The 12,245-nt window shown below is 39.9% G+C and overlaps 1 protein-coding gene across 2 annotated transcripts in view; it reads left to right on the plus strand.

The window, feature by feature from the left end:
- Positions 1–232: 232 nt before the first annotated feature.
- Positions 233–12,245, plus strand: part of atp2c1 (ATPase secretory pathway Ca2+ transporting 1) — a 34,797-nt gene continuing 22,784 nt past the window's right edge. The window contains exons 1-4 of one of the 2 annotated variants that reach the window (XM_080768150.1): positions 233–286; positions 7,218–7,480; positions 9,582–9,686; positions 11,230–11,346. In XM_080768150.1, the coding sequence (XP_080624276.1) occupies positions 7,418–7,480; positions 9,582–9,686; positions 11,230–11,346 (285 nt within the window). In that variant the 5' untranslated portion in view covers positions 233–286; positions 7,218–7,417. The remainder of the gene's footprint in view (positions 287–7,217; positions 7,481–9,581; positions 9,687–11,229; positions 11,347–12,245) is intronic. The other variant, XM_080768151.1, reaches the window with a different exon arrangement.

Genomic DNA, 12,245 nt, shown 5'->3' on the forward strand with positions numbered 1-12,245 from the left:
ATGGCGACTCTTCTACATAGGCTTCTATTGGTTCGTCCCTATTTGAAGGCTTCAAATAGGGACACCCGGAATGCATTGGAGTCTATGGGCTCGCGCGAGTACTGTGTTTTCTGCCCCCTCAATGTCGTAACCCTTCTATTACATGGCTCTGGACCAGACCAACGCATGACACCTGACTCCGCCTCTTCCACCGAGAGCCACCGAGCGATCGACCTACCGACCGTCAAAGACAAAACGACACACTGGCAGGATTTTACGGAAGATGCTGAAGAAACGGGAGCTTTTGGTAAGTTTCTGTGTTATTGCCACGTTTCCATTAAAACCGCGCCCTTTAAAAACACAACCTTTTTTCCCACGGCCTATTTTAACTAAATATGTATAGTGGTATTTAACCCATTGCATTGAACTTCCTTCCGCAGCGATAACAGCATCTTTTAGCAAAGCTACTGATCGAGGCTATCATGCTAACGTTAGCTTTAGACACAGCTAACTTTGGGTAGTATATCGGTGACATTGTTGTTGTTTACATTATCGCTGATGCTACCGTTCGTGCCGCCATATCCTATAGGATTGAATATTCATGAATAATATTAATTATAGTCCGCAGCGTTCTGTCTTGTTGTCAGCCAATTTGACCATTTAGCTATAGCTTCAACGTTATATCCTTATATTTATTCGCCCCGGTGTTACTTGCGTGTGTCTGTACTCTTTAAATAAACTTGCCTTGCAATCATGCATTACTTTTTTATCCTGATTTTTGAAATTGGAATCATAACATGTATGTAGCCATACAAAGACAAGAGTTTGTTGTCAACTGATTGTTGTCAAGCATCACTGAACGGCATTATTAAGACGCCTGTATGTGGGTGTACGTGTACGTTGGTTCTAACCATCTCCCTATGGGGTTTAAAGTCTGTGAGTGATGATGGAGCCCACAGTGCTTTATAATGATGGACACAGCATGTTCAGACTTGATGCAAGATGGGGCAGCTTCAGTTATTTGTGAGAGCATTAGCTCCTTTACTATATAATTTAAAAGCAGTTTCAAATACATTATTACTTCTGAGCACACCCACGATCCAGAATATTCTCAGAGGGATGCGGTTGTGCAGTGTGTCCATTCAGCATATATTCTATTCTGTGTACTATCTAAAATGGGTACTACTATACTGACAGACAGCCAGGCCTTTGATTTGTAGGAAGTTTGGTTTATTGAGTACAGAGGACTGATGTGACAGATGTTTATGATCATGTGTCCTAGAATTACACCCAATATTTAGTTTAACTAATGGTAAACCTCCAGTCCACATCTTGTATATTTAGCATGGTGTGGGTACTGTAGGTTTGTCTACTAGTACTCAGCTGTCCTATTGAAACAAATGTTTGAGGAATGTAGGCTACAAAAACTGGTTTCCTTTCTTAACCTTTTGCCATTGGTATGGATGTAGTCCATACTCTGTTGTAGGTGGCCAGGCTGAAAGAAAAAACTCCCGCACACTGTCTTCAAATGCAAGAAGTTTTAATGGGAAACACAACATAAACTTAAACAATGGTGGCCAGGCTGAAAAGTGAACATGTGATGAGAAAGAGAAAAGAGAAAGACTTCCATTTGATTGTCAAATTACAAAGGGCAATAAGAACTGGTTGGTCCTAGGGGCAGTATTGAAACATCGTCCTCCGCCTAGGCGGCCCATACACAATTAATTTGTCACCCTTTACCAACCTGTAGGAGTCACTGGTGCAAGTGACTGCCCAGGCAAGGATGCCCAGGCAAGCCGGAGGCACCACATTGGATTCCCCTAGTTCCTGTAGTGATGGGGTGGAAGTTTACCTCTATGCCACGGTGCCACCACAGTGCCCAATAGAGAATATATATTATAACCTATTTAGAATTTACCTGCTGACGTACCTACTTAGTCTTGATTGTTAATGAAATGAAAAATAATTTATGTTTCCCATCATTTAAATTAGGCATTATTTTTTAATAATTTAACTTGTCAAATGTACCATATAAGAGCTTCCGAACATGCCATATATAGATTTCAGCCTGGATTCTGCCCATTGAGTCTACACCAACCTGTGAAATCTCTGCACTAAAGACAAGCCAACTAGTGCAGTAAGCTTGAAGGTCAAGTTTCTGAGTTGGAGTATTTTCCACAAATGCTATGTGCTATGTTGCCTGTGCTATGTTGCCTGCAATGAATGAGTGCAAGAATCATTTAAAGCAACAGAATGAGATGGTGTGTTTTCAGATACTGAGATTAGATATTTATCTGGGATACTGAGACTTGGGTAGCCTTAGTCTGTATGCATCCTTGTTTTCCACGGTAAGATTCAGAATGTTGATTCATGCAGGAATATTGCACGAATATGTCATCAGATTCAGAAGAAGGGGAAAATGCATAAAATAACTGATACATCCTTCTCCATAATACAAACTATATCTATTGGTCAGAATTTATCAAATATTGTCCGCTTGTCTGTATACTCAAGTGTGCTGTGTGTTGAAACTGTATGTTTGCTCTTGTTGTGTACCTGCCAAAAGGAGGAAGGGAGTTTTGTGGCCATGCTGGCATCACCAGCTCTCTAACTGTCTCTCTTTCTCAGTCTGTATTTCTAACCACCTCAGGCAGACCAGCGATCTCCCTATGCTAGCCTAGTAGTTTAGTTTAGTTTAGTTTATTTGCACATATGTAAATAATAACAACAATATGGTAAAATAAATACAGAAAGCAAATATTTCAATAGGAAACAAGATTAGTTACATAAATGATGTGCTGGAAGTGCCAAAAAACCCCAAAGGGACTTATCGAGTGGCCTTCCTATATAGAAGCTACCAGTTGATCTTAAATAACAGAAATTAAGATATGAATAATATTGGTAAACCTAAGGATTATAAATAATAATAATAATTAAAAATAAATAAATATATATAGTAATAATAGAATAATAGTAGCCATCCCTCACTTGTAACATTCACACAATGGTCATTACTGGCAACACCTTTTTGTGTGTGTGCGTACGCGACGTGTCTTGTCAGGTCTCAAATCTGTGGTTAGGAAGTTTTCCTTGTATTGTAGACTTCAGTGATCATTTTGACTGAATTGTGATTTCTGACACAAAATTGATAGGACTTTCACAAGGTGGTGCTGGTGTAGTTAGGCTGCACTGCAGTAACAGGTATACGACCTCCTGTTCATAACCACCTCCTGATCAAACTGTCTCTAGTGTGCACTTAACATTGTTGCTCGATAATAAATTAGGTATTTGTCCTTTCCTCCTTAGCTGCAGTGTTAGCCAATTGAGTCAGAGTTTTAACGACATCAGTATCAGCAATTATAACAATTTGAGCAATATCATTTGGTGCTTGACATTATTTTTATAACCCTGTTTTTAATAATTTGATTGATTTCATGTAGTTTATTTATTGTTTGCTAGTTCAATTAAAGAATTAAAGATGAATGTAACTATGTTGTATTTAAGTTTAATATACTTTTAAAAGTAGTATTAAAAAGTAAAATAAAGATACAGAAATACATTGGTGAATAACTGAATATTAATCATCAAACTTTTAATTTGATGATGCATCATTCATCCAGGTGGATGATTTTATTTCTATTTAAAATGCCTAATTTCCAAAAATGCATGCATTCATTGCTTTAGTGCTGCATACCAACCAACCATATTCACTTTATTCACTTTCATGGCACAAACAACATTTTAAATTAATGTAAAGTACTGAGTCTCACAAAATTAACGCTCGTGGCGTGTACGGTCGCCGGACGGACAATTATTTCAATCACATTTGCACCTAAAAATAATTCTGGAAAACTGGAAAGTAGCCTACATTAACCCATTTAGGCCTGACGTCGAAATAAAAAAAAAGTCTTCTGAAAGATTGTTACATTTTCAAAGATTTGTGCCGCATTTTCACGATTTTTAGTTAGAATTCAGGCAATGAAAGTTTACTTGTGTCCGTTATTTGAGAACCTTCAATTGAGAACCAGATGCTCAGGAGTTGTTAAACTGGCTTACATTTCAGTACCGAGACATGTCCATGAATATCATGAAATCTATTAGGTCAGACCCGGCACTGTGTATTTTGGCATCTTGCCTTTTTTTGTGCTCGGCTGTGAAGTCATGTGAAGCTGTATTGCATGTGCATGGCTTGTGTGCGTTGTCTTGTTGCATGTGATGAGGATCTGTACACATAACCCAAACTGTTCTAATGGATCTAAACCAATCAAATAGGTTTGAGTGAGTGATTTAGTCAATAGTAATACATAATACAATGGCAACATGAAACTTCTTATTCAGTGGTAGTTGAGTTTAGAAAGTGTAAAAGTGACACTTCCAAGTGTAAAATGTTTAGTGCCACTAAGAGCATAGTTTATATGCTTGCAGTAGTTTCAGCCAGTTTCACCTGACCTGTAATCTTGGTCATAAAGTAACTAAGTTATCTCCATGTACCGGACATGCCTTAATGCTCACTTAGCATGTATATCACGCTCATGCAATAGTGAAACAGGTCTTGGCTCTTATCTGCTTTATGTGATGTGCATTCTAAAGGCAGAGTGACATTATTCATCTGTACTTTGCTGTGGCCCTCCCTGCAGGGGTTTGGCACTTCTCCATCACTGTCGCCAAGATCGTTAATAGAGTTTGACCTGGATCTAATTATAGGTGCCTGAAAATAATTAACCCCCGCTGAGTGGGAAGAAAGGTTATACACTTGAGGAAGAAGGGAACGAGGGTAGAGATAAGAGAAAAGAAAGCAGCTAGCTTTATTACTCATCTTGAACCTCTTGGACATTTGCCCAGTACCCATAGCTGCTGGGGGCTACTATTGGCCTCACATAGGGTGGGGGGGATAATCATTAAGTTAAAAAAACACACCCATTTGGGAATTGGTTAACACTATAAATACAAGACTTTTGACACCAAAAGTAACTCTGTATCTTGAAAATAACCCCCCACCCCTTGAACTTGAAAAGGGGAATTTTCTGCCCATTCCACCTGGTATGCATAAGTTATTCTTACTGTATGCTGTAATTGCTGTTGAATAAATACTTTCAAACCTATTTGGGAATTAATAAACACTATAAATAGAAGAACTGTTACACCTCAAAGTAACTCTGTATCTTGAAAATAATCCCCCATTCCTATTTAAAATGAAAAATAACTGGCTGTTCCACCAGTTATGCAGTCTTACTGCTAATACTAAAAGCCTTAAGTCATTTGGAATACTTTGTTGAACATTTAATTGTATTTCAAATACAAAACAGGTCATTTTTATTCAGTCACACTGACAAAAGAAGAAAAGAACTTTAGCTTTTCAGTCTTAAGTAGCAGCTCACATTTTTCTTATGCTATTCTGTCACTCCTGTCCATATTCCAGTGTGGTTCGGACACTCTTCTTGCCCAGGTCGTATGACATGAGGTCATCTCCAAACTCCTGTGCTGTTTTCATCCTCCTCTTCCTACTGGGCACTCATTCGGAAGATAGAATCGACTTTAGGCAGAAGCGTGGTACTTTCTCTGACAAACTGAACATCCAGCTTCATCCTCTGCTGCTTTGCATTGTTGTTCATCCACAAGGAACTTCTCAACTTAACCCTCTCAGTGAAGGGGCCAACTCTAGACTTCAGTGTGTCCAGCATGTCTAGTCTCTTCCTCTCCTGTCTTTGAGCCATCTCTTGTTTCTGGTCTGTCCCACTACTACCTTGAAACCTCTGAAGGACGGAATCTGTCCAGCTCCTGGCTCTTCTGCAAAATGATTGACCTGCTGACTGTGTTTAATGTGCATATCTTATTCAGTCTGTAGTCCACCTTGCCACATTGTCTCTCCATTCCAATGTTGTGCACAGGGGTTTCATCTATCTTGCTTGCCTGTTCGCTGACAGGATAGTACATTGGGAAGGTCTCCTCATCAATGCCATAGTCCCTCCTCTGCCTGGCCAGGGCAGTCTGCATGTGGGGCTGCATGAGATTGGTCAGCTTCTTCAGTTCCTCCAAGTGTTCGGCAGCCATGTCTGACACTGAGTTCAGGACCTCCTCTAAAAAGCTTGTCAGACACTCCAGGATACTCGAGTGTTGTGAACATTGTGTAGTTGTCACTGATTGGCTGGCTCAAGCCTTTATGCAGTCCCTTGTAGAACTCCCTGAGCTGATTATGGGTAGCATCTTTCTCTATGGTTCTGGCATAGAAGGGCTCCACCAAGTGCCACACCCAGGCAAGCAAACACCATGGCACGAGGACCACCTTGAGGTAGGGAAGCTCCATCACTTCTCTGATGAGGCCGTTGTTTATGTGAGGGTTCTGGCTGAAGATCTCTGTCAGATGGCCAAAGTGGTAGGTTAGGAGTTAGGACTGCTGCTGCCCTGGAGAGACACCCAAACCTGCTGTCTTTGTAGGCAAATGGCATACTATCTAGTATCTATATACCTGCCTTTGCTCAAAGAAGAGGAGGAATTCCTTGTAGCGGTTCCAGGGTTTGTGGGCATCAGGAGCCACCAAGATGAGGCACATGTCCAGTGCCTGTCCAGCCACACTGGCATTCTTGCTGTCTACATCCAGATCCACCACGAAACTCTTTAGAATTGGCTCCATCTTCATATCGGCCTCCACCAACCATTTTACCGTATTCATGGCACTGCTAAAGCCCAGTGTATTGTGGGTGCCACAAAGGATTTGCCCTGCTGGTGTTTCCAAGTTGCCAGCAGCTTTGAAAACCCTTTATTGTGCTCTGTACTGTCAGTCATATATGTGTATCACAAGTTTATACACATCCTCCACACTGACTCCTCTTGACAGCCCGCCAGTATTTCGAACCCCATATTAACCACTTGCATTGCTATATCTCTCCATGGATTGGTAAGATAGGCAGAGGAAATGGGTTGTCCTGACTCACATGTAGCCCTTGCACCATAAACTGACCTACACCATTATCCTCTCTAAGATTGTATTTATTTATTTTATGAAAAAGGGGGAGAAAGTGGAGAAAAACATGTCTGATTTAGTTTTTTGGGTGTTATGGGGATTGAGTTTCACTTTTTAATCAGACAAGGTGTGTGTTCATTGATAACAAGTGGAGAAGAGAGAGCAGAGACTGCAGGAGTACCACAGCTTTAAGCTTGTGTCACTCTTAATCAGAAACAATCCTTTCAGCCACTGAACCTAATCGTATGCAATGCCTTCTACTGTCTCCTTCAAATAGGGCAATAGGACGGTCAGTGTATCCAGGAGCAAAAGAACACGATGCCACTTTTGCCTGTAGCCCTCTCTAGTGTTCTTGAGAGTTACAGGTGATGACTGGCACTGCAGAGGGGATAGGACACACTGGAATGCATTGCTGTTGTCTTGGAGTTGGTTCATGCTAATGATCGGCTTATCTTCGCGGCTACCATTGCCTGTTGGATGAGTGGTCAGGGAAAACGACTGCAAACAGCCACCAGTACTAGACCCTGCAGTTTAATCAAAGTAGGTAAATTAGTTGCTGGTGGTGGGCTTATATCTACAGTATGTCAAGTTGGAACAAAGGATTGATTGTGTGAGTCTGTGTGTTGCACTTGCGTTTGATGCAAAATTCTTGCATCCCGCATACCCTTGACTTGTCTTTTCAATGTTTTGTTTTCATGTCTTCTCAAACACACTAATAACATCATTCTGAAGTATTAAAATGGTCATAATTCTATAATTGTGATTATTTTAACTTTAATATCTTAAAGGGGAATACCACTCATTTTCAATATTGAACTACTAGTGCAGGGGCCAACACTGATATTTTCATGAATTGGTACCACCTAAGGTGACCCTCTAGTTTATATTTTGGTATGATAACTCTTCCAATGCCAGTTATATGTGACCAGTGACCACACCATAGACAACCTATAAGGCAAAAACTCCAAATTTCATTATGCTTTAAGTAGCATGTGACATGTCAAACTAGGGGTTTTTCATGATTCTAAATCCATTCCAAGCATTAGTTTTGCACGAAAAACAGTCCTCTGGGCTAAAAACGGCCATAGCCAGCAAGTGACAGCCCATACATCCAAACAGAAAAGTCCTATCTGATTGTATTAAACGATATTAAACTCACTTTGCCACTCGATTTGGCACTCACTTTATGCATGCGCATACCCTCCATTCAGGTATGAAGAGTGGGCCGTATAAAAGTTGTCCCAGGGCCACATTTGGCTACACTTTGGACACCCCTGGCTTAGGGTCCGACTACGTGGCTTCCTTATGCGGTTAGGGACTGGGTTAATAATGAGCGTGTCGAAATGGCAGTTCGTCTGAATAGTGGGCTTCTTAATGCTGGTGTGTAACCATTCATTTTTACGTGATTGGGTAAAGCTTTTTTCCCAATCTGATAACGTATTAAAACGTTTTCACCTGCATTGTAGCTTGCCCACGGGGCATAACTGAAGAGTGACAAAATAAATACTATTATGTAGTATCAGCCCTCTGGAGTTTGACACTGACAGCAGCCGGAGTAGCTTACATAGCAGTCCTCCTCCAGGGGATATATATGACACACTCGTATATATACCGTCTCTGTTGCAAAGGTTCCAATATTTGACACCAATCGAGATCTGGGCGAGAGCAAACTGTCTGAACTCTCGGACAAAATTCGGAATGTCCTGCGAATACGAGGCTGATGCGCTTTTCCTTGGTCAGCTACGCTGCGAAATGGTTTGTAGTTGGACACTCCTATCTCCATGCAAATATATTTTTCACCTTTTTATGACACTATTTTTTCAGTTTTGGTTTGCTGTCACATTCAGCTCTCTCTTGACCCAGTAGCTAAACGGAGACACGGGGAAACAAAGTGGACAATATTGACAAAATGACAGGCTAAAAATCTGTGGTGAAAAAGGGGAAAATATTAACAAAATGACTGGTGAATGTTTATATTATTCATATCCAAAGATTTGGTTGAGTTGTTTTTTATCTACAGCGTCTGAACATTACACACACATTACACACACATTACACATTACACACACATAGTCTCTTGACAAGTCAAGACTATGAGGCTTGACTTGTATTTTGTCATATATTTATTTTAGAATATTTTCTGTAGCAGTGCTGTTTGAGATCAAAAGTTCATGGTAAACTTTTTTCAAGAAAAAAAAGGTCCTCATTGTATTCCTCAATGTAAAAACTACATGGGCACAAACGGCAATGCAAAATATTATAAATACATATTTTTGTAAATAAACAACTAGTCTAAAATTAAGGTTTCGCAGCTTTTTTTTTTGCACTTTTCAATAATCTTAATCGGTAAACGATATTGTGACACAGATGAGCCATAACTCACAGCTGGGGTCACACTGCAAAAACAAATAACCCCCTGTTAAAGACCAATGATCTAGTACAAATACCCATTACTTACAAATGTGTAAAATTGTCTTTGTCCAACCTTACACCATTTACTAGAATACTTGATGTGTCACTTTCCCATGTACTGTTTTCTGTTTAGGAGAAGCACCACTACATAATTTAACTGTAAATCCCTGTTTTTCTCACAGAAATTGAAATACCGGTACTTTGCCTGAGCTCTGTCTTTGTCTTGCAGCTTTCCGAGAGACAACCCTACAGTGAAGATGAGACCATGGTCCCAGTACTAGCCTCAAAGAAAGCCAGTGAACTCCCTGTGAACGAAGTAGCGTGTATCCTCCAGGTAATAACACAACAAACTTTAGCCATTGTTGATTTCTGAGGGGAAATTGTTAAAACAATAACAGCAGCAAATAGGCTAGTCTGCAGTCCCAGGTTTCCAGAATTTGGCATACCAATTCTCTGTTCCGGTTCATAACTTTGTTTGACTCCACAAACGGCAGGTTTGGAAACACTTAATGTGTTTCTAGTTCAAATCTGCTCCTGAGCAGAAGTGTATTATAGGTAATAGAAGTAATGTGAATAAAGTGCAGTGCAAAACTGTATCCTACATAACTGTCACATTGCTGGTGACTACGAGTCATGAGCAAATATTCAGCATCATGGTGACCAATACTGAAATCTGGTACTAAAACTGGTGTTTGTATAATATATTAAATACATTATTTATCAGTTAATAAACAAGATCTTCACTGGACAAATACACAACAAAAGTATGGTCGTTTTTTAAATTTGATTGTCATATAGCCAGCGCACCTGTCTAAATTCCCCACTGACGGGCGCCGTCCCATCCTGTATCACAAGTGTAATGCTTTATTCGGTCGTCCACTCACAGTTAACAGTCTTTGTATTGAGTTGTGCTTGAAATGTACTGTAATTCTGCAAACTGTTAAATATTTCAATCAATCAATCAATGTAAGAGTACGTGCATTAACAAAGATCAACAGCCAGTTGTGTTTGTATAGATGCTCGGCAAGTAGGGATGTTAATAGTTAATCGATTGATCGCCGTTAAGAAATTAGTCGGTAGTCGTTAACAGTTAATAACTAATCGTAATTAATCAAAAATTATGCGGTGCTATCACTGGGTGGTTTTCTGTGAATGTAATGCTGTCTGTGCGAGCGAGTGTGGCAGAGGAACGCACATACAATGATGCCATTGCCTGGCCCTGTATCGTCAATGGTCAAATAAATATAAATATAATAGGCCTTTTGTATTATTTCTGTATATCAGCAAAATGTAGATTTGTATGTTAGACATTGAGGGAAATTAAGATTCTCAAAAAAATGTTTTATTAACTAACTAACTAGCTAATCGTTCGATAACCTTATCAAAACGTATCAATTAATGCATGAATTGAAAATTCACATCCCTATCGGCAAGCCATATGGTGGTCTCGAACCCCTAGTCTCCATGGTGGTGGGCAGGTACTTTACGTCTCTGCCACCTGAGCACATAGCAGACTGTTTTAATTTGATTTGAAGTTAAGACTGTTATACCATCTACTCTGGCCTCACCACTGGCAAACCATTGATTGTAGCTCCTTTGATTTATATTCTGGCCAAGCAGAATTGTACAAAGTTAAAATGATGAGCTTTCTCAGTACTACTGCTCAGGCACCATCTAAGGGGAACACACTAAAAGCAGTATTGTTATTGCTCAACAGCGCAAATCAGCATGTCAGAGTTCACTAAAGCTTAATTATATGATCCTTTGTAGCAAATTAATTCCAGAAACGAGTGTACTGAGATTCCATTCAAATAAATGTAATATCAAAATTCATTCGCTGTCACATATGCTGATGTGGCAATGTGTCTTCTTCCCAGGCTGACCTGCAATTAGGTCTAACCCAGGAGGAGGTGTGTAGGCGGAGGGCTTATCATGGCTGGAACGAGTTTGACATCAGTGAGGAGGAGCCGCTATGGAAGAAATACATCTCCCAGGTACTAAATCCTATGTTTTTTTAAAGGGCCACAACACAAATCAAACCTATTAAGAAGGTTACAGTCTTAAAGACCATTTTAAGACTGATTCACCGCAAAGCCTGCTATTTCGACACACCACCATTCCGATGTGCTCATTACTAAGCCTGTCCTTAACCTAACTATCTGAGTAGATAACTACTGTTTTACCATACCATGTATGAAGTAATGGCACAATTTCCGAAAGAAGAAGTAGGCCTTCATAAATATATATATATATAGAAAATGGTGTAAAGATGTGCATTGGATACAAAATGATACTGGGAGGCTGGGAAATGGGGTGATTTCTTTTTTATGTTGTCGCCATGACACAAAGGATGTTTTGATGTCTTCTAGATTACATTTGGACTGTATACTCCAAATGTGTAAAATACAGCCTCTTGGGATATTGTTTTGACCATAGATTTACAGTATATAAGTTATATTATTTTATTATATTCTAATTCTAAGCGTTGACAGCGGTCACTAGTCAACTCCAATAGTAGCTTAAGGGGGTGGGATTTAGGCATAGGTCAATTCCTGAGGTGACGAGAATAGTCTTTTTCCCCAGACTCTTTTCCAAACTCTCCTCTCCACTTACTATATATCACTATGGTGGATACAAATTGAATGTGTGGAATTACCACCTGTCACATATCTGACAGGCTGGATCCAGTAGTCACCACACCAGTAGTTTAATTTACAAGCTTCTTCGGCAGTTAATCAGTCATTGCTTCTTTTTATAATATCAATTGGTCAAAATGTTTTAAGTGGCTGTTTCTTCAGCCAATCTGGCCAGTGGTGATGAAATATCTCTGCTACTCCCAGGCAATCGCAGGCAACCCCTGAGTTTGGTGTGTTTGTCTGACAAGGACACACTA

Source organism: Protomyctophum bolini (genome assembly GCF_963924005.1).
Source record: "Protomyctophum bolini genome assembly, chromosome: 7".
Classification (NCBI taxonomy): domain Eukaryota; kingdom Metazoa; phylum Chordata; class Actinopteri; order Myctophiformes; family Myctophidae; genus Protomyctophum; species Protomyctophum bolini.